Source organism: Lacerta agilis, chromosome 8 (assembly GCF_009819535.1).
Source record: "Lacerta agilis isolate rLacAgi1 chromosome 8, rLacAgi1.pri, whole genome shotgun sequence".
Taxonomy (NCBI): Eukaryota; Metazoa; Chordata; class Lepidosauria; order Squamata; family Lacertidae; genus Lacerta; species Lacerta agilis.
The window spans coordinates 23,148,725-23,171,449 of NC_046319.1; the positions used below are offsets into that span (position 1 = coordinate 23,148,725).

The 22,725-nt window shown below is 46.1% G+C and overlaps 1 protein-coding gene across 3 annotated transcripts in view; it reads left to right on the plus strand.

Annotated features, from left to right (window-relative positions):
• DNAJC11 (DnaJ heat shock protein family (Hsp40) member C11) overlaps window positions 1–22,725 on the plus strand; it is a 53,668-nt gene that overhangs the window by 15,761 nt on the left and 15,182 nt on the right. For 2 of the 3 annotated variants that reach the window (XM_033156535.1, XM_033156536.1), the window contains exons 3-4: window positions 1,325–1,398; window positions 6,094–6,195. In XM_033156535.1, coding sequence (XP_033012426.1) covers window positions 1,325–1,398; window positions 6,094–6,195 — 176 coding nt within the window. The remainder of the gene's footprint in view (window positions 1–1,324; window positions 1,399–6,093; window positions 6,196–22,725) is intronic. The other variant, XM_033156537.1, reaches the window with a different exon arrangement.

Consider the following 22,725-nt stretch of genomic DNA (forward strand, 5'->3'; position numbering starts at 1 on the left):
GCACAAAAAATAGAAGTTCATGATGTGGAAAGGAAATGTAAAAAAATCCAACTGTGTCAGCACTGAAATAGTCATCTGAAGCAGTCGTAACTGTAAGTGCTTCTCATCAGGCTGGTTTTGCTTCCCATGAAGGATTACAGGGGAGATGAGAATTTCTTCCACCAGCGAAAGTATGGGCTATAATTCACTCGAGATGCTGTTTGCTATGCTTGGCATGCAATTCTCCTATAATTAGACTTAACTAAGTATAGAAGAAGATGTTCCTCTCCGAAATAAAGACTTTCCCCCAATCTGCTGTAAAAGCTTATCTCTTATCTCAGTTTGCCGGGGGTGGGGGTTGTTGCCAAAAAAATTAGATGTTAATAGCCATCAGGAAACTCTGGAGTGTGTTGGGTGATAAATCTGCATAGTCAAGATAATGCAATCTCTCCAGATTCTCAGCTCTGCAGTCACAGGCAGATGGGCTGTGTGTGTTTCCGCTCCGTCTTTCATCGAAACTGTTGCCCTTTTGATTATATTCTGTTATCTGGGTTTGGTTGAATGAATCTTGCATGCGTCTGAATTATTGATAGTTTGTTTGCAGCATTTTTTGAAATTTGGGGAGAAGTAACTGAAACTTAAGTGAATTAGGAGCTTGCAGGATTCTACCCCCACCCCAGTAGAAAAACTGCAGTACCCGCATTTCTCGTCGCCCAGCGGTTTGGCCCAAAGGGAAGCTAAAGTGAAATGGTGAATAAATGATTTCTTATTAAATCCTAGAGATTAGCTAAAGAAATTTGGTTCTGGTGTTTTCTGAATGGTCAGCATTCCTTTCCTCCCATTAGGCTTGGACGTGGGCGGAATCGTTTACAGCGTTCTTAATTAGGCCTTGTGATGCATGGGAACACACTTGGAAAAGCGGGAGGGAAATCCAGCAGAGACCTTGAAATGGGTGATGTTTGTGTAGGGGGAAATCCTCAACCCTTTGCATTCCAAGAGTTGTGCTTTGAAAAATCTGTTCTAGAAACGCGCTTGGCATTCTCCTACAAAGAGGTTCGGCCTCCCAGCTTGTTTTCTAGGTGCATGCATTTAAAAATGTAAATCTAGGTTTGCAAAGAGGTGTGTCACATAGTCATATTTGGAAGTGCGCTTGAGGTGGCCACGTTGTCTTTGTGGAATGTGTGCTTGATGGCTTGGTTTTAGGTTTCCTGAAAATGTATTTGGAAGGTGCTGGAAAGTGTGTGTGTGTGTGTGTGTGTGTGTACGCACGCGTGTACATGTACTTCTGTCTGAAATCTGCTTTGACTGCTGCATGCTCTGAACATGTTTTGGTTTTGATTTTCAGTGCTCAGTGACCCACAGACAAGAGCCATCTATGACATATATGGAAAGAGAGGCCTCGAAATGGAAGGATGGGAGGTAAGACCATTGCAGCCAGATAGGACCTGCAAGTTGTTCACTCTCAGAATCCTCCCAGCCACTTTCACTGGTGTTGTCTGGGCTATACGTGACAAACTGCGGGTGCATGCAAAGACTTCTATGCCCATGTTACTCAGGATACCTTCTCTGTCCAATGGAAAATCCTTTCCTGCTCTCCAACTTGGACATCAAGCTGATCCAACATTAACTGAGAAGTGACTTTTGAGTTTCTTCAGTGTGGCAATGCTGTGGTGTTTAAACAACAGAAGAAATCAAAACCCGCCACTGCTCAATTGGTCATTCTTTCCCTCTGCCCCATTGAGTGTGTTGAAGCAGTGTTTGTTTTACCCTTGGTTTGGGGGTACAGTCACTCTGAGCCTGGAAATGCGGTGCTGCGGATAGAGAGGCTTCCAACTCCCCGGAGCGGAGCTTGGCCACAGAGAGTACATCAATCCCGCAACACCCCCTGTTATCCTAGGAAGTTGACCATTGGTTAGGAGTGCAAAGAGGCAACTTTACACACCTACGTGCAAACGCATCCTAAACAGCCTGTATTCCCTCAGCTATGTGATGGAAAGTGGATACGAAAGCAAGCATTTTAAGAAACTGGAAGCGTGGTTAAAGGCAGAGTTGGCTGCTCGGGTTCTCATTCATCAGGGTCATAGCCTAACATCTAATGGTGATAAAAAAGCACCTGTTGACTTCACTGTCTTTGTTGTTAGGTACAAAAAGAGCCTCCCTCCCTCCATATTCACTCAGAGATGTTATACTGTACAGGAATAGTGCCCCATAGATAAAAACAAGCTTCATCGCATGACTCATACTCCGATGCCAAACCTAACCAGCAGAGCTTGTTTTATGGAGCTACCATCAAGGCTGGTTCTGTGTTCCTGCAGCTGCAGGATGAATTGTTTAATATAGATCCTGCCCTACTTCAGTAATAGCTTTCACTCTGGGGGAGGCATTTGGTGTTACTTTTTAAAACATCTGCCAGTATTCTCTGTAGGGGAGGGACAGAGCTCAGGGTTAGAGAATCTGCCTTGCATGCAGAAGGGCCCAGGTTCAATTCCTGGCATCTCCTGATAGGGCTGGGAGAGACTGCTGCCTGAAACTTTGGAGAACCACTGCCAGTTGGTGTAGACAATACTGAGTTAGGTGAACCAGTGATCTGATTCAGTATAAGGCAGCTTCCTATACTGCTGTGCTCAGAGCCCTCAAGTTTTCTTGCCTTTTGCTTCTTTTCTGTCAATGTTGGTATAGTTGCTGGTGAAAGGGAAGTGGTGAGGAAGGGGTATGCGTGGAGCAGCACCAGGGCTGTGTGAGAGGAGCCTGGGGTGGTGGTATCTATTATGGCTTATTAGCCACTCACTCTTGATCCCCTTGCCTTTGAGAGCATTTGGGCTGGTACCTATCATTATTATCGACTAAGTTCCTGAAATTGCTAAGTGTCGTACATAATTTGAAAGTTAACTATTTAAAATTAGCAGCTTTGGGGGAGGAAAGGGAGAGAGCATCAATCAGGAAGAGAGAAAAGGGCACAGGGGGAGTCCAGTTGAGAGTACTGTTTTAGTCTGGTCAAGAAGTTTGGGCCCTGTATAGCAAAGGCTCCAGAGAGGAACCAACAGAGAGAGAAGGTTGTTCTAGACAAGCATTGGATGTGGAGATACTGCCAAGTACATAAAAGGAGCTTAAAGTGAAGGCGTGAAGAGAGGGGAATGTAGTTGCGGGAACAAAACTTGGGTGGCGATACCATCTGAACAATGAGCAGGAAATCTCATGAGAACCCAAGAAGAGCCTTGCTTCCGAATAAGGCCAAGGGCCCATCTAGTCCTTATTCTCCACAGATTTGTCTAACCCCCTTTTAAGAGCATCCATGCTTGCGGCTAGCACTGCATCTTGTGGGAGCGAATTCTGGATCTTATTATTTCCATAGGTGTAGTGGTTAAGAGTGGTAGACTCGTAATCTGGGGAACCGGGTTCGCGTCTCTGCTCCTCCACATGCAGCTGCTGGGTGACCTTGGGTTAGTCACACTTCTTGGAAGTCTCTCAGCTCCACTCACCTCACAGAGTGTTTGTTGTGGGGGAGGAAGGGAAAGGAGATTGTGAGCCGCTTTGAGACTCCTTAGGGTAGTGATAAAGCGGGATATCAAATCCAAACTCTTCTTCCTTTTTATTTGAAGCACTTGCAATCTACCCTTCACCTCAAGGTCTCAGAATAGAGAATACGTATGTATGGAAACAAATTGCAACAATAATACACCAAAAGGAATGCTACGCTGATAATACGATTTATCATAAAATGACAGAACAGTAGTAGCAGCAAAAATAGTCACACTCAGAATACTGGAAGTGTTTCTTAAATATTGCATGTAACAGTTTCAAAGCTTTGTTAAGTTGTCTTTACATTTCCTCACCCTTTAAAAACTTGCAATTATAATCTGGCATTTTTCCCTCGCTAGTTTTCAGTAGCATACTAACAGCCCCCGCTCCCAGTCTGATGCCGTTTAGATTGTAAGCTAGTGGACAGACTTGAATCTATGCCTAGCTGTTGAGGCAGTAAACAATGGTGATGATAGACAAAGGATGTGGCCCCTGGTTTGTGTGCAGATAACCCAGGTTGTGTCTGTTTGGCTTACAGCAAACCTCCCTCTCAGGCTTGCTTAGCTCACATGGTGTCTGAGAGGTGAAAAAGCCACTTTTGGAGAACGGACCCAGATACAACATGTAACAAATAAGAACAAATCGAAAGCCTGTTTTTTAAAAGTATCCAGTAAAACCACTGCATTGAACACAGAAGACGGATCAAGCTCTTGCTGGCCTCATTGGGATGCCAAGGGGCAGGTGTTCTTGACCTTGCAGTTAGCCCTGTCAGATGTGTTTGGAATGAGCAACTTGCTCTATAATCTGATGCCTAGAAATTGAGTGAATGGAGATCCTTAGAGCCATTTTTTTTGCTTCCTCCTGCCACAAGGAATGTCAGAGATAAAGTAATTTAAAGTCATTAATTCAGGTTTGCAGAGGTTAAGCGGTTCGGATTCTCCACAACAAATCTCACCCCTTCTGGCCTTGCCAGACTCGGCTGATTTAATCCCCTCGTTTCCATCAAATAGTTTTAGAACCTGGTATTGGGGGGTAGGGAGAGTGGATGTGATTTCTTCCCCAAACTCAGGCCTCTTAAAGTTTCTGCTACAACCTGTCTTCAGAGTTGGTGGCCTCTGCAGCCAAGGAAATGTTTCTGTTCCGGGGGAAATCATATTTCCATGCACTCAGAATGCAGCGCCTTCCTTAGGAAAGGCAAAACTCCACCTGTCAAATAAAGCTGTTGTGGCCTTGGTTGCTGTCTTAAGAAACAGCTAGGTTAGACAGTCTTATAGGTAAATGTTTGGAGAGTTACTCCTGTGTAGTAACTAAGGGTTGTATCCAACCAAATTCTACTCAGAATCATTGAAACTAATGGACCTAAGCTTAGTTGTATCAATTAACTTCAATGGGCCTACTCTGTGTAGGGCTAGCCTTGGATACAACTCAAAGACTGATTCCAGAAGTCACCACTTCAAATTTAACCTTTGCCATCAACTCACTTGGTCCCTTTAGACAAGCCCCAGCAGCAGCAGCCACCACAGGCATGCCACATCTGCAATATTGGGGGAAGATAGTATTGATGTCACTTGTGGGGTTGTACAGATTCCTGAGAAAATGTAGATGAATCACTTTGAACATCGGAAACTGCCTTAGACGGTATGTATGTGTAGCTCAGTATTGTCTACACACCAACTGGCAGCAGTTCTTCAGAGTTTCAGGCAGGATTTCCCCTCCAATCCTACCTGGAGATGCCAGGGGTTAAGCCTGGGACATTCTGCATGCAAAGCAGATGCTCTGCCACTGAGTTATGATACTTTCTTCTTTAAAATACTCTAAAAAGTGAGGATTGTTATCACAAGTGCAAAAACCTTGGTGCCTGTGAAATTGGCCTTGTGCCGCTGGCCTTTGATTCACTTACATTTATACCCTACCTTCCTTCCATGCTAGAACATAGGGTGTTGCATTTAGGGACATGTGGTGGTTTCCCATCCAGGAACTGACTGTTGAGCTTCAGCAAAGCAACCTCATGTTTGAACGCACTGGTGTGCTGCCATTATTGTAATTTGTGCCTGCTTTGCCATTTATGGCCTGGAAAAAAAGTTGCTGGTGTTAGATGGATTCTCAGGAAACTAAAGAACCTCAACTTACTGCTTGCAATTCATTTATCTGGGTGCCCTGGATATCCTGCACTGAGCAGTTATCTCTCTTCGGAATGGCGCTTCTTGTTTTGTTATATTATGCTGGTACACTGTCAGTTCAAGGGACGTCATGTTTTGTGTGGGCTCCCTGCTAGGGTTGCCAGGGTCTCATATTGCGTGCATTTGTTTTTACGAAGCCGGGCGCCAGGAGTGTAACTGGTAACTCTAAATAAAACAATAAAAGCTCTGTGCCTTTGTCTAGGAGGGAACGACACAGAAAGAGAGAGAATGTTGCAGCGTGAAGAAAGGAAACAGCCCTTCTGGGCCTGCCTGTCTATAGAGAATTAAAAGCCCTCGAGCGTTTCCAGTTGCATCTCTGATTAAACGCCCCACACTTGTTTGTTTGTTTGTTTGTTTGTTTGCTGGCTGTCCTGCTGCCAAATAAACTCTAAATGCTTGATTCCTTCTCCTGCAGGTGGTGGAAAGGAGGAGGACACCTGCTGAGATCAGGGAGGAATTTGAGCGTTTGCAGAGAGAGAGGGAAGAGAGGAGGCTTCAGCAGCGGACTAACCCCAAGGTAAAAGGCTAGAGTGCCCTCTTGGCCTGGAGGAAGTGTTCCTGAGATAGCAGGTGCTGGGAGCTTGTGTGTGTGTGTGTCTGCGTCTAGGTTGATGTTGTGGTCATAGTTATTATACTTCCTTAATGGACAAATGCATGAAAGGTGAGATGAGGCTTCCAGAAGGGCACACACTTGGTCCTGGAGAAGCTCAACCGCCATGATGTGAATGCTGCCTCCTGACTCTGCAACGCGGCCTTCATATTCCTCCCCAAGTAGCACCACATGCCTGCTCTCTAGTAAGTGTCCAGAAGCAAAGGAAAACAACAGAAGGGAGGGTTGGGATTACCAAGGTTTAAATGTGAGTAAGCCAATGCATTTTTGGTTGGGGATAAGGATGAAGCAGTTAGGCAAAAAAAAGGGGGGGGAGGTTAAGTTACAGACAATGTAGGTTTTGAGACTGTGAGATAGGGGATCACACCATGAAGTTAGGTATTGAGGGGCGGAGTTCCAGGTGTAGGAGCCAGTACTGTATGAAGAGGAGCAGAGCTGGAAGCATAGAGGCCACAGGCAGGAATGGTTGGGCATTAAGAATGGAGAACAGAATGGTGGACGTGCATTGAGAGCTTTTGAGTGAAACCTCACGGTTCTTGGATCAGCATTCTCCACTGCCTGCTGCTCTGCAGCAGCGTTGCAGCCCAGGATGCCCCCCAAGTCGAGCTGGGAGGTGTCAAAGCAGGAAAAGTACCCAGCCGTGCCAAGTCACAGGAACCTTCCAGCAGCAACTCAGAATTTCAAAACAAGTGCAGAAACTTTGGAATCTCTCCAGAGGCACAGCGAGGGCCCATTTTCGAAATAACTTAATTATGCTCTCAGACAAACAGCCGTCATCGATGAAGCTGCTCCCAGCTCAAGAACCAATAAACCCAGGCACTTTCGTGTTTCGGGCTTGTGTATTTTAAAGCTGTCAAAATGTCAGCCAGAAGCAGCAATGCAGGGAGACCCTTTCCCAGGTGTGCCATGGATTTGTGTAGGTGCAGTGTTGGTTTGTAAAACTCCTACTTACAGCCATCTGCCAATCTTCTCGCTCTTCCCTCTGCCCCGGATCAAATGCAGCCCCTAGTCACATGCTGCAGAGCTGCAGTTGCATCCCTTGGGCCAGTGTGCCCAGTCTCTTGGCATACTGGCTTAACTGGGTCTTGGATGGCACCTAGCTTGGTGACTGAGGACCTGCTTTCTATGCCAAAGGCCCCAAATTCATTCCCTAGCATCTTCAGCAGAACACACCAGACCTCTGGAGGGCTGCTGCCAATTAGAATAGACAGTAGTGGAGTGTGGGGGGGGGGGGATACAGAGCTGGGGCTTGCATCCCCATCACCCCAGTCCTTGTGGTATGTAGGGTCATGGTTGTAACTATTGAGACGGTGGGGGGCATGCAGCTTTTACTTCAGGACTTCAAAGTCCAGTGGCATGAGCTGGATCGTGGCACGCAGAGAGTCAGGCTCCCAGGCTCACAATGGTTCACTGAGCCGGATCTTGTCTCAAACCCTGATATGCCCTTGTTTCAAGGCCCAGATTTCTTGATCTAGCCTCCTAGCTGTGCTCGCAGTTAGTTGCAGCGTCTAGGTGCACTAATGTGTCTTGAAGCGCTCCAGCATTAAGACTCAAATCGGTGCCAAACATCTCTAACCTTCTAAAGCCCCTGGGCCGAGCTTTACCTTGAGCCTCCCTGGATCAAGATGGGCTACAGATCAGTAACTGCCTGGCTTTTTAAACGATTGTCACATTGTTTTGGACAGTGGCCTGGTGCAAAGATTCTTGAGCTTTCTCAGGCGGGGCTGATGAACACAGCGGCATTTCCTCTCTTCAAAGTCTTCTCTCAAACTATGGAATGTATTTTTATATTCATATTTGGTCGTATCTTCAAGTTGGAGCATTGTGCAGCATGCTAAAAGATAACAGTTGTATAAAATGCCAAATATATTGCAGATATAAACATGTAGCTGAAATAACACAACACCAATGCAGATTCCCTGCGGCTAAAAGCTTGCCCAAATAAAAAGTGTCTTTCAGATGTGGCTTTCCTTTCCTTTTCATTATCTGCCCCCCCTCTTCCCCCCTGAACAGCTGGTGCTTTATATCCATCATTGTCGTAAGCGTTCTGCTCTTTTATTTTTATTTTTTTAACTCCAGTTGTGGTGTGGTGAATTGGTTATGAACTTCTTGTGTATCATTTCTGTGTACACTAAAATGATGTGTCGGGTTGTTTTCTCTATTAGGTACTTAAAAGCACTTCCAAACCTGCTCCATTGTTGCTGTCCAATAGAAGTTTCTATGCCTTATCATAGCACCCAAACCTTTGCAGTGCCAAGAGGCTGTCTGGATTCTAGGGCAGCCTAAAGGCCATTTCCTTTTGGGCCTAAGGAATCTGACGTAAACACTGACAGTAGGGTGGTCAGATCTACCCTGGGTGTGGCTGATGGAGGTGGAACCTTTGCAGGGGAATTCTTGCCCTACTGTTTTTGACAACTTTTCTTAATCCTTGGCTGAGCTGGATATGCTTGTCCTTTTATCTCTAGTCCCACCCAACCCTCTCGAGTAGTATAAAACACAATCACATGCAGGGAGCATTTGTTTCTGGCCAATATGAATGAGCACACCTTCTCTTCTGTAAATAGAGTGAGACAGCACTCCTTGGTTGGGAGTTAGCATCCTTGGAAAGGTACCCTGTCCTGGAGGAGCGGCCATAGTTCAGTGGCAGGACACATGCTTTGGATGCAGAAGGGCTTGTGTTAGATGGCTCTGGGTAGCAAGTCTGGTAAAGACTCCCACTGCCTGTGCCCTGTATCAAAGCAACCAGTCAGAGGAGGAGAAAAAGATAATGCTGGGACCATCGTATTTGGGTAAACTGCAAGGCAACTGTTAGTATTGGGACCCACACATGGTTTCCCTTTTCCTAGATGATTCCTGCCCCAAAGGATCTGAAGTGTATTTTTGCCAGTGTCACACATGTGTCCCTTTCCCCCTGGCATTCTAAACCATGGAGCAGGCAGGTGCTGGCAGTGACTCTGTGATTTTAGACACTGAAACATATCCTTGTTTTTTCTTTTCCTCCTTGTGCTTTCTCTCCCTTGGGTGTTGAAGATGGGTTAAACATTATTGGAACAACAACCAAAAAAAAAGGAATCTGTGTGCTGTTGACCCCAAATTTTGGATTCTGTTACCCACATAAATCACGCTGCTTAATTTTGCATATTGGTTTCTGCTAGTTTGTGTGCAGAAGCAATGAAGTCTCAGCTGGAATCCCTGGGGGCCACCTTTGGCCTCTGTCCCACTGGCTTTTGAGGTTTTAGCAGGCAGTTCTCCCTTGTTTCCCAAGCTGTATTTGTAATTTCCTTTTCTTACGATACAAGCTGAGATTCCCAGGTAGCTGAAAACTCCTTACTTTCCCACGTTGATCATATTCTTAAACTCTTATGTGGAATTGTAGAAGGGTGAAAGGCCCGAGGGCATCTAATTCACCAGGTGGTGTGCTCTGCAAGTGTCTGGTTTTAACTCTGCAACTAAATAGAAGGCACCATGTTTTGGAGTCCAGGGTTTGTAGAAAGCAAGGGCCCTTACTTGTCTCAGGTTCCAAGCAATTCCAACAAAAAAAACTGAGCGTTTTATTCCCCACCCTCTTTTCCTGACTGCAAAAATAAAACATGTCTCAAAATACCTTTGTCACCTAGCCCAGCATGGGGTAGCTGCCCTTTCATCTTCCTGTCTGACTCGTTGCACAATTAGAGGTGGATATGATGATGAGTTTTCTAGGTGCTTTTCCAACTAAGAACTTGCCAGGCTCTGCTTGTGTCATGCTGGAGGTGGGCAAGGAGAGCCTAAGGAGCCAGTACACCTCTGACCCAAGGACATCACATTGCCCACCTCTGACTCAGAGCAGTCCATCTCAGAAGGCTCCATGCAACTAGAGTCTCCCCTCTCTACTGGAGTAAATGACCAATGGAAGAGAGAGGCTGGTGCCCTTTCAGCAAAGAGTACCTCTAAGTCAGGCATCCCCAAACTCGGCCCTCCAGATGTTTTGGGACTACAGTTCCCATCATCCCTGGCTAACAGGACCAGTGGTCAGGGATGATGGGAATTGTAGCCCCAAAACATCTGGAGGCTTAGTTTGGGGGTGTCTGCTCTAAGTGAAGGAGGAACAGAGCTGCAAGTTGAGAATTAACTGCACCTGAAGCTCTGCTTTCATGCAGAACTCAAGGAGCTGTCCAGGGTACCTTTTGTCTTGCCTCTGCTGAGGTCAGCATCAGAAGGCAAGCAAACATTTAACCAAAGCAATGGTTCAGTTCAGCCAAACCATGGTGCTTTGGGGGCAAGTCCCATGAGCATGCCCTTCCCCTCCCCTACTCCTCATGAACGTTCAGTTTCTGCTGCTTTCTGGTACGATCAGACTCTAGCTGCACATTCCACCTTCACCAGCAAGCAAGATTTGTGCTTGCCTCCTGAGTAAGGTGGCCCAGCCAGCTTCAAACCACGGGTTGCATTCTGGTTTGGAGGACAGTTTCAAAAAATTGTTTCAGATGTAACAAGAAACTGTGGTTTGATCAAACCAGGACGTAGGTAGTAGAAGTAGATGAAGGTAGATGAAGTCTCTGTGAACCAGAGGCTTGTCCTCTTAAAACCAAGCTATAGTTTGGCTGATGTGGGTGAAACTGATATTGGCTGTCATCAGCTTGGTGCCTTCTAGATGGTTTTGGACTGGGAATCCCATCATTTGCCACCAGCATGATTGTGCTTCCATCAGCCCCAATGGCCTGCCTCATGCCCTCCAGACCTTCCTCAAGGCCCAGGTTTAAATATTTTTTCCCCTTCCTGTCTCCACAGCACAGCAATGGTAATGAGAGGCTACTCGTTGTAAGAACACAAAGGTTTATCTATCGACATCTCTCTTTCTTCCGAACAACTGTTTGTTCCCTGCTCGCTCCCCGGGGATGCAAACCGTTTTACAGTATATAATTTAATTCTTTTCTTTTATGGCAGCCTTTCTCTCTTCTGCTCCAACAGTGTTATCGCTGGAAAATTAAATTAAAACTGTTAAGGGAGCAATCCACCAGGCTCTGCCGAGGCACGAGAACAATTGAAAGGAATGCAGCCGTGGAACTGCCAAGCTGGGTGGATGCCTCCCTTTTTCTTGCGTACAGGCTCTTTTGTGAAGTTGGGGGAGGGTCAGGAACCAGCCATGCACAGGTCACATGTGTGGCTTAATACGGTGGTTTTATTCTTGATGTAGGTGCTGCTGATATTTCACTGTTATCTTAACTGTATTATGTGATTTGTAATTTATTTATTTATTTATTTATTTATTTAAAACTGCTTTGAGGCCACTTTTGACAAAAAGCGGCATATAAGCATGTTAAACAGTAATCCTCATAATATATAGATAATATATATGGATGTGACGTATAATTGTGTGTTTTTGCCTTTAGTACTATGCCTGGTTATAAATGCTCCAAAACGGCATAGTACCTTACCAACTATTTAATGGAGACTAGCCACTTGTTGTTGTTGTTTTGAGGGGGAAGTGGTTCCAGTGCACTCCGCCAAATACACCTCCTCTTGGGATATGGGAGTTGGCCGTCTGAGGCCGTGGAGATGAGTGGAAGCTGAAAGACAAGAGTTTGTGTGAGGGAGTGAGGGCAGGATGAAGCAGACAGGCAGGTGCAGAGAAGTCCCGGCTTCCTTGCCTCAACCAAACATTCTACTCGCTTTCCATGTTTCTAAATTACATATTAAAATGGACATGGAGGTGGGGGGGGGTTCTTTTGGAAGTGACTCCTTGTGTATCATCCTACTTTGCCTGAGGTCAGTTGCCTCTCCTTCACACCTACTTTGAACCCATTTCGTGGAGATTTGCGGTGTGTGTGTGGATAGTAGGGCATGCATCCTAAGCTTGAGGTTTGATGTTGGAAAGCTTTCACGGCCCTGGTGTTCTGTGCACAAAGGCAGAGATGTTATCCTGTGCCTGCATCTCCATAGTGTAAGCCCTGTATGTCTGGAATGGCAACAAAGAGTTCAGTGCATTGCCAAAAGGGACCCACCTTGGCCTGTTTTGTTTTTCTTTTCAGCCCTGTGCACTCTTACCTGCCCCTGCTGTCTCTTGCATGTATACATGGAATCACAGAATTGTACAGTCGAAAGAATCCCACAAGGATCATCTCGTTCACCCCATGCAGCAGTTTACACATACATAGGGTCATGGAACATGAAAACCTCGTTGTTTTGTAATTTCCATTATCCCTGGGACTGGGCCATGGGACTTTGTGGGGAGAGGACAGTCCAGGGAAGGGGGTAGGTGAGCAAGTGAGGGGCGGCACTTGTCACCCTGCACTCCTTCCCCTTGACTTCAGGAGCCTGACATTTCCAGTGAGGAGGCGGCTGCGTTTTGCCGCGGCTGTTGAGCGATAAAGAGGAGAGCCGCATTGTGAGCCGAAGCCTCTGCATCCGGTGATAAAAATCAGCCATCTGGGTGTTTACAGCAATTGCTTATTGGCATTCTATGGAAATGTCTCTCCAGGCAGCGTCCTGTGGAATTAGGTAGCACAGCTGTGATCGTTTCATACAAGAACGCGAGTTATTTTAAAATTTCCGACGGTTTATTAGTTCTATAAAATAGGCTTCAAATAAGTAAGCATTTCTAACCAGAAATAGGGAGCAATAAGCAGATGCGGGCAGCTTGGCAGGCTGCAAGTTGTCTGGTCGTGTGTTTTTTCTTTCTTTTTCTGCTGGCTTTTTCTTTCTCTGTTTCAAGACACTGCGCTGGAGGGTTGGAGGATGTCAGTGACCTGCTGTGAGTAGAATGGTAATTCCAGCATACGAGATGAAGGGTACTTCTGCCTCCCTTTGCAGGAGCAGGAGCATCACAGCCAACATCTGAAAAGGCGGAGGGGGGGGCGGCTTGCAGGCTGTCCAGTGGCTTGTGCCTATTCTCCATTTGGCTTGATGACTAGGTGGGGGTTTCCCAAAGCAGTTTTCGTGGGCCGCAGGTAGCAGCCATGTGCTTTGCCAAGGGATGAGCTGAGGTGGTGCCTTTGGAGGGTCAGGCCACGGGGGAGGAAACTAGTTGTTTTTGAAATTAGTACTTTTACCAGGCGTAGGGCAGCTCCATCTCAGCTGATGAAATACCTTGAGGCCACAGGATCTTGCACCCCTCCCCACCCCAGTACATGGAAATAGGAGTGTGCCAGACGTAAACCTGGAGTCCTCCTGGTGCTGTTTGGACTACAATTCCCATCAACCCCAGTGAGTGGTAATGTGCTATAATAGCGGGACTCCAGCAACATCTGGAGAACACCAAAGACTGCTCTGCAGTAGTGGGAATCATAGAATTATAGAGTTGTAAGGGACCCAAAGGGTCGTCTAGTCCAACCTCCTGCAATTCAGGAATGAGTTGGAGCCAAAGGTGGGTCAGAGCCAAAGCTGCAGCTCTCTTGTCCCTTATCTCTGTTCAAAATATGGTCCTTGTGAAGCACTGGTTGCTGGCAGCTCTTTTTATTAGAACATGGCCTGAAGATCTATGATGATGCAGCAGAAGCAGCACGGAAGCCCAGCCGTTCTGAGTCTAGTCAGCATCTAAATGGAGAGGCACCTGGGGACCTCCTGGGGCATTCTCAAGGTGGGAGGGGGAGCACAGCATACCAATGAAGCGCATGAGCAAAAGAAAAGCAAAACACCATAATTAAATACCGGTATCTGTGATGGGTTGCAGTTCGCCTGCCATGGCCTGATGATCAAGGGATTGTGTGGCTGCTTGTTTGAGTTTGTAGTTCATTTGGCCTTCTTCAGAACAGATGCTTCTATGCCTGGCATTTAAATTGAGAAGATGAGAGCAACAACAGAGTACATGCATTCAGTTTCACGCTCTCTGGCCCCATTTGCATCAGTAGCTCAAATGGTTTCTTCTTGAAATGCCACAAAGTGGCTGAGGGTGTCACCTGAGCGTTGGACTGTGTCCTCCTCCTTTTCCCTAGAGCTGCCGTTGCCGAAAATCCCATGAGGTTCTGAAAGCCTCCAATACTTGCACACAGCTCATTGTGGTTGCACAGCTGTGAGCATCTCCACTTGGCAAAAAGGCGCCTATTGCAACCTTGTTTATTTCCACTCCATGCTTCTGTGAGCAGAGTTATGCTCAGTGGTGTGCCGTCGGCAGCCCGTGTTATATTCTGGATGCAAGCGCAGCCCCTCTCTCCTCCTCGTGTGCCAGGACCCATCTTGGGTAACACCGCACATTCTCAGTTTCAGGCTGGTGCAAATGAAAGGGGAGTTGTGACGAGCAGAGCTATATTTCCCGAAAGAGAGAATTCTAAAATAAGATTGCAGGGTGCACGCGAAAAGGTTTGCCCTGGGATTCTGAAAGCACATCTTCGACTGTCACCTCGAAGCGGCAGAAGATTGCACAGTGACCTTGTTCTATATCGGTGTGAAAAATATGCCTTGACCTGCCTTTCTCATATCACCTTTGCCATGAATGGTGGATTTAGTTTAGCAGAAAGATGTTCTTCTCCTGAATTAAGTTTCCCAGAGGCGCCTCTTTGGTGTTGCTTGCTGGCTGCGCTCCATCAGGCTCTGTCCTGCAGAAATTAATTGTGTGTGCCTTTGCATGCTTTTCAGCCTCTCTCTGGGTTGCAGCAGTGGGTTCTGTTCTGCTAGTTGAGGCAGGCTCCTTTTGTCGCTGGATGACTCTCCACTGGATGTGTGAACTGACTCTTGAAAAGCAGTGCTTTTGAAATGGTAGCAGGCAATGCAAGGCAGCCCATTCTCTCAGGCAAGCCATCAGTGCCCCCCCCCTATAATTTGGCAGTCATCAAATGATCAACATGCATGTGTGAAATTGCCTTTAGCCATGGTAGAAATTCTCTTGTGTGTTTTGGGCAATAAAGGGGGGTGGGGTAATCCTTGGGGACCAGTTGTGATCCAAGGGCCATGGCTCAGGAGCAGAGCACAAGGTTTTTCATACAGAAGGTCCCAAATTCAATCCCTGGCTTCTCCAGGAAGGGCTGGGAGGGACTCCTGCCTGAACCCCTGGAGAACAGCTGCCAGTCAATATAGATCGGGGTGGCCAGAAGATGGATCAGGATCTACTGGTAGATATCTGGGTGCTGTGAAGTAAATCAGCAAGGATTTCTGATTCTTAGTTGTGCAGCAATACCAACAAAAATGACTTCAGGAAACTAACAAAAGAAAATAAAAAAAGAAAGGGGGAAGTTTCCAGGAGAGGAAAACTTGTGAGCTCTGTTCAGTTTTGGAGCTCAAAATAAATTCCTGGGCTCTGAAAGATATTTATCTTTTGTACCAGGTAAAGCACACTAGATCTCTCAAGCCTGGTGTCTACAATAGACAATGCTGATCCATAGAATTGTAGAGTTGGAAGGAACTCTGAGGATTATCTAGTCCAACTCCAACCCCTGTAATGCAGGAATATGCAGTCATCCCATACAGGGATCGAACCTGAAACCTTGGTGTTTTCAGCAGCATGCTCTAACCAACTGAGCTATCCAGGTGGGCCAGTGGTCTGACTCAGTGTAAAGCAACATCCTATGTTCCTATGCGTTGAATTGCCCCAAGACCTATTGATGGTCATTCTGAAGGGTGACAGAATGTGTGACAGCATCCTGTGTTCCAAACTGGTTCCTCCTTGTATAATTATATATTTGGATGGGATGCAGTATAAGCCCCCGTTGGAATCAGTGGTATAAGTTAGCCATTGGTATGTAAGTGCAGCTAACTTAGCCAGCTCCCTCTGCTTCCTGGGTTTAGCTTATTCCAGGAGTCCCCAAGCTCCTCCCCTGCTCTTGCCTCCCACAAACCTCCTCCTGAACATTGCCAGGCATCTTGGCAGTCCACTTATTGTCTTTTCTGCTTGCTGCATTGATTGCAATGTGCTGTGCTAGATGCTGTACAGTATTTAAGTGTATTTTATTTCTCCTTTTGTTTATTATATGTTGCATTTTATTGTATTCCATAGAATTCACATGGTAGCACAAAAAAATGCATTGTAAGAAATAAAAGAAGCAATGAAAATACAGTTAAAAATCAATATGGATATTTAATGTGATGAATGTGGCACCACCTGTCTTCACCCCACAAACCACCTGAATGGACCCCATGGTGATTCACAAACCACAGTTTGGGAACCCCTTGCCTGTTCTGACAATATTTCACCCATGAAGATACTTAATTTTGCTTTTAATTTAGACCATATGGCTAAACCTGGTGTGGAGTCGCTGTAGCCTAAGCTTAGGGTCCTCCAATTTCATCACTCTGCTCATAATTACCCTGCTCTTGGCCCTCGAGGAATAATGTGTTTAATTTAGGGCTGCTTTCTTTCTGCTTTGATTTTTTCCTCCGCCAATCCTGGCGCTGCTGCCTCTCTCTAGCATGTCTCCGCTGTACGTCTGTGACCTTGGAGCAAGGACTGTCCCCCTCTCTGCCTGTGTTTCAGCCCTAGCTGTCTGGTTCTTTCTCGACTTTCCTCCGCGATTAGCCTGGTCCGTGGCCTTCACTTTATCCCTAGCCAGGGCTTGTCTGGGTTGCTTGACTGTCATCTTGGATTCTACAGAGAGAGAGAGAAAACACATAGAAACCAGTTGTTTAATGTTTGAAATCTGTTTTCTTTGTAAAAAGGTTTATTTTTAAAAGAAATTGTCATTAGAACAAAACTTCTGAAAACTATAGCAAGCAGTCTTATTTGAAAATATTTACTGTTTGGTTTTTTGATGGGTGGTACGCTGATCAAAGTAAAGACCTTACCTTTGGGTTATGATCTCAAAGCCTTGTGTCTCTTGAAAATGCCTTTGATGGTCATGGGGTGTGCTTTCTGGCTTTCATGAGGCTGGGGAAGTGTAGAGACCATGGCTGCCAGCACACCTGAAGAGAGATCATTCACCAAGCCAAATGGCAAGATGCCCACCTTCCTCCCGACTACCCCAGACCTGCTGCGCTGGACAACTTTATACTTTGGAAGCCAGCATTTCTAATGTGCTAAAGGCAGCCTCTTTGCTGTAGTGCATGTATTCCAATCGAACGGTTGTTTAGCTTGAGGGATGTCCAGGGCATAAGAAGCCCATTTACTGCATACATTACATTGCTTGAAAGTATCTGGGCGTCTTCTCCCTTCAGCACAAAAAGGACGCCTCACCATTTGCCACCCTGGAATGATCTCCTTCCTTTGGCGCAATAAATTGCTTTACTCGCTTATGAAGATTGTAGTTCTTGTGCTGGCATCTTTCAGTCTCCAGCAACCCGTAAAACAAGACACCGTTCCAAGTCTTTCTGGAGTCCTTTAGATTCTGAACCAGAGGGATTCTGAATCCTATGTGCACTCATGGTGCAAGAGATAGGTTAAAGCAGGGACGTCCAACTCCCAATAGACTGTGATCTACTCACAGTATAAGAAAACTGGCAGTGATCTACTCATTGCCGTAAAAAGTCTGGCAGTCAGCTACCCAATGTTGTGGAGCTTTTTTTAGGAAGCCAAAGTTGGGTTTGTTTGTTTGTTTGTTTTGCTTTTTTTGTAAGGAGATCGCTGAGGGGCCAGAGGTCAACCAGGATCTATCAGGAACCCCCCGCGATCTACCAGTAGATCACGATCTACCAGTAGATCACGATCTACCTGTTGGACATGCCTGGGTTAAAGGAAATGCATCTCAAAACAGTGGTGTGAGCCTCTTGTTTGGCACTCTGGTGACCTGGTTTTTTTTTTTATATATATAGCTCCAGGCAACTATACCTGCACTTGTCTTGCTTCAGGTTGGCACTTCAGTGTTTCATAGAGAGTTTATGTATTCTGCAGGAGCTATGCCAGGCTAGTTATCTTTCATGGTTTGTTTTCCCATTGCTGGTCCACAACCTCACCACCACCACCCGCTCTCTCATCCCCCCACGTTTCTTCCCCAACCCCCCAGTTTGGGGTTTAAGTTTGCTCTATTTAGAGTGGCTGGCAAGAACCAGCCCCCCCCCCCCTCCGCATCTCATACAGTGACAGGAGGTGTGTTCTCATCTTCCGGGTGCTATATTTAACCACCTACCATCTGCTATTCTGACCCCCACCCACCCATTCCTTCCATTTGACCAGATTCCCTTGCCAGTGTGGCATGGGCTCTGACACGTGACCTCACCAGCTGCACCTCCCTTAGACGGGCTTGCCCAGCCTGTAGCTGGCAAAAGGCATCCTTGTGGAGAAAGGCAAGCAAATAAAGCAGGGCTTAAAAAAAAAAAAACCAACGGCCTGCCACCTACTTGTCCCAGAGGAGCTGGTAGAATGAGATCGGCGGGACTTTTTATGCTTTTGTTCAGATTTGTTGGTGAAGGTTGTTCAGTCCTGGAGGATTTGTGCTGTTTCTCTGAGGAGCAACCATCAGCCATCTATTGCACCCACAAATGCTGGGCAAAAAGCAGACACCCTCCTTGGTGGTCTTTGAACATAGTCAAACAGTGTGAGGTCGAGCTTGGGTTAAAACAAATAATAATCTATGTTAACTCTGCAAAATCAGAGCCATGTTGGACAATTTTTTGGCCAATGAGAGATTAATGAGATATCTAATAAACCCATACAGATTATCTGGGTGTGCAGGGAAACAGCAGTGGTGATGGTGGTGGTGATGATTTGCCCCAAATCAAAGAAACACAACTGGAGAGAAATACTGAAGTAAAAACACGCTTCAGCGTTCAGAAACCCCTGTAAAATTGGGTGGTTGAACCCTGGCTTCTGTGGATTGAAATTAGCACTTCCTCGCTACTGAGTCCACTGCTAGAGGTATTCCAGAATATCTATGAACATTCCTGCTGCTCAGACACTTAAACTGTGCCAGCACCCAAGGCCATGGGAAAGCTTGATAATAGCCATTTCCTAGGAAGCCTGCAGTGAGTGAGAATTGGTTCCAGAAGACCAAGCATGGGGATTTTTTAATCATTTGGGGAGGGAATTGGTTCTTTTTTTCATTTCAGACCAACTTGTGGACGTATCTGTGGGTCTTTTCTCTTGTCTGGGTTGGAAAAAGAGCTCTGGGAATGGGTGGGTGAAGCAGGTCTTCCTCCAAGAAAAAAAGCCCAACCCTTCTGGTTGGTTTGTTTTTAAGAAAGAAAGAAAAGGGATTTAATGTAATTGTGTGTGTGTGAGAGAGAGAGACAGAGAGAGAAAGAGAGAGAGAAAGAGACCTTTCTTGCATAAACAGGGCTTGCAGCTGATCTTATTTATTATGCTTATATCTTAGTTTTCCTCCAAGGAAAGTACCTGCTTTTTACCTCACAATAGTCCTTTGTGGTAGGTTAGGCTGAGAGATGGCCCAAGGTCACCCAGTGAACTTCATGCCTGAGTGGGGATTTTGAACCTGGGACACCACACTAGTCACTATACCACACTGACCTGTGATGATGATGATGATGATGATGATTACATTTATAGCCCATCTTTCCTCCAATGAAGTTCAAGGTGGTGTACCCAATTCTTCCTCTCCTCATTTTATCTTCAAAACAGCCCCATGAGGTAGATTAGGCTGAGAGAGATAGCCCAGGGTCAATGAGCAAGCTTCGTGGCTGAATGGGGATTTGAACCCCAGTCTCCCAAGTTCTAGTCCAGCACTCTAACCACTACACCACACTGGCTCTTTTTTTAAAAACAACAACATGTGTCTCTTTATTTGGAATAGTTCACACCACAGGCACCAGGTGTGAATGGAAGGTCCAGCCTAGCTGGATAAGGACACAGTGAGAGAGAAATTTCTGCTGAAGATCACAAAGAAATGTAGTTTGGAGTTTGTTTGGGTTTTTTGCAAGTTGTAAGGTTGACTCAACCTTGCAGAGGTGTCTATAGCCCACTAAGACTCATTAAAATCAGGGAGAAGGAGGAGCATGTAGATTGCAAATTTTAAAGCAACTTGCTTCCATCCATGCAAATGAGTGTGGAGTGAACTTACTTATTTATTTGAAGCATTTTTTTACCTTGCGCTTCAGCCCCCGTTCCTGCAAGAAAAGGGCTTCCAGGGGAGCTTGAAAGTGTCAACAACAAGATGGTCTCAGTCCTGAGACTTTTCAAAGTGATGAATTTGCTCGACCACAGAAGAGATTTCTGAGTTCTCCTTTTATCCCTTTCCTCCCTTTGTGGCAAGAAATAAAGCGTTTATAGTGAAAAGCGGGCTGGGGGTGGGGGGGAAGCAAATCAGGATCTAAGCTCCACCAGCCGTCTGAGTATATAGCAGCCTGAATAGCGGACAGGAATGACTGAGGCGGTGAAAAACATGTCTTGTTTGGCAAGCGCCAGGGCTTAATTTATGGCATCTCACTTTGTGTTCTCCCTCTGCAGGGACTGCAGCTTTCAGCCTTCATTCCCAATCAGCAGCCCAGAGCGTTTCTGCTTGCTCATTACTGGAGTTTGGGGTGGGGTGCTTCCTGGTTTGGTTCTCCCTCCCCTATTTAAATATCACCAGAGCGTCTTCAGCTGAAGGGGAAAGTGGCTCACATACCCCTCGCAAAGTCACTCTGGGTAGAATTGGCCAGTTTTGCTGGGGGCTGGCGCCAAGGACTGCTGAATTCCGTTCAATTCAATTATTTTTGCATAGGCATCTCTTATCTCATATCATTTATTCTGGCTTGCCAGTTGCTGGGGGGGGGGTGGAGCAGGGAGCAGTCCACACAAGGCAGAGAAGCACCATTGCCTCCAACTGTTTGACCATCACAGTCTATTCCTTCTGGTGTTTCTTTACAGCTTTCTTTAACTTGGATACTTGCTTAGTTTAAAAAAGAATAGCAAGTGAAACCCAGGCTGAGACTCTCGGGGAGCTGGATGCGGCTGTGAGATTATGTGCTCCTTTAGGATTATGATGTGCAGTCAAGAGATGGCTGGCATCTTTCTCCTCCGCAAAGGAGCACAGTGGGAAAGCCTCTAGACCTGCTAAAAAAGAGTGATCCCTCTTATCCCTGGATCAGTTGCTCTCCAACAAACATCTGCTTAACTCCCATCAAGTGTCTTTGGCACCCAACAGCAGGTTTCAGGCTCAGTGGCCTCCTAGCTCCTCCTTTCCTCTTCAGTTGCTTCTCAGAGGCATGGATTTGGGAGCTCCACACTGCAAGTGCTCTGGCACACTCCCAGGGAGCAACGTTGCGAATAAAATGTTGGCACATCTTAGGTTTTTTGCAGCACCAAACAGCACCCTGTTGGAGGTGGACATTCCTAAGCAGTGAAAAAAAGTTATTATTTATTCAGTTGATCCCAGGGTGGTGAACAACATTTAAAAACACATTTTACAGAGCACAATAATGAAAACATAATAAATAGCATAATAAAAGACAGCATAATAATAAAATAACTGTAATAGCAGCCCCCCCCTTTAACAGGCCACAGAATATTTAATGGCCAAAGGCCTGGGTAAAGAGGAATGTTTTTGCCTGGCACCTGAAGACATTTAATGATGGTGCCAAGTGAGCCTCTCTGGGTAGAGCATTCCACAGATGGGGAGCCACCACAGAAAAGGCCAGTTCTCTTGTTGCAGCCTTCCGAACCTTTCTGGGAAGGAGGACATGGAGAGGGGCCTTGGGCACCAAGCGCAGGGTCTGGGTTGGTTTGTATGGGGAGAGACAGACCTTAAGGTATTGAGGTCCTGAGCCAGATGTCCCTGGTGTCTTTTGATAGCTTTGGTCAGGTCTGGACTTGAAACTGCAGAAATGCTTTGATAGGGTCCCACTACTCTTTCTGTGCAGTGGCTGGTTGGGATGGAGGCACCATGAACACAGGCTCCCCTCCTGTCCCAGAACAATTTGGTACCACCAGTAAAAATCGGTTGCCTTATTGCTCACCCCTAGCTTTGTCTTCCTTCTCTTGCCCCTCTTTCAGTTTTGCGCTGGGTCTCTTAGATTGTAGGCCTGCTAGTAGAGACTGTTATGTCTTTGGTTTTTTCCACAGCCCTTACTAAGAGCTTTAAAAATGCATCACTTCATTAACTGATTTCCAGGGCTGAGAAGCCGAATGGACTCCCAAGCTCATGCGAACAGACCCACCCATCATAAAGATGAGCCCCTCCCGTTCCAAGTGGTTCTGTTTGCCTCTTGTTGATGTCTTCCATTTTGTATTGCAGTATTTCTGCAGGTGGCGGTTGGCATGGTGGGGGAGAAGAGCCTTAAGGCGGATTTTGTTTTATTTTTGGTCTCGAGGGTCAGATGCAAATCAGTCTTTCCTTGCACGCATTCTGACAGTGGTGCCATGTGCAGGGTTTAATTTTATCCAAGCCTTGCCTACATCCTGAGGCCCTAATTGACACTTTGATTGCCTGCCAGCATTAGGGGTGCAGCTGCATAAATCAGCCATATCTGAGCTTTTCTGGATTCCCCCTAGATATCCGAGTGAGCAGGTCTTTCTGAGATGTTTAAAAGTGGGATGGAGGGACGGGGTTTGTCTCTTAATCTGCACAGACCACTCTCTGAAATAGATGGTGGTACAGGAGCATGCAGCTCATGCATTCGTAATAGTGAACATGATTTGCACTTTTCCATCTAGTATAGAGCCAT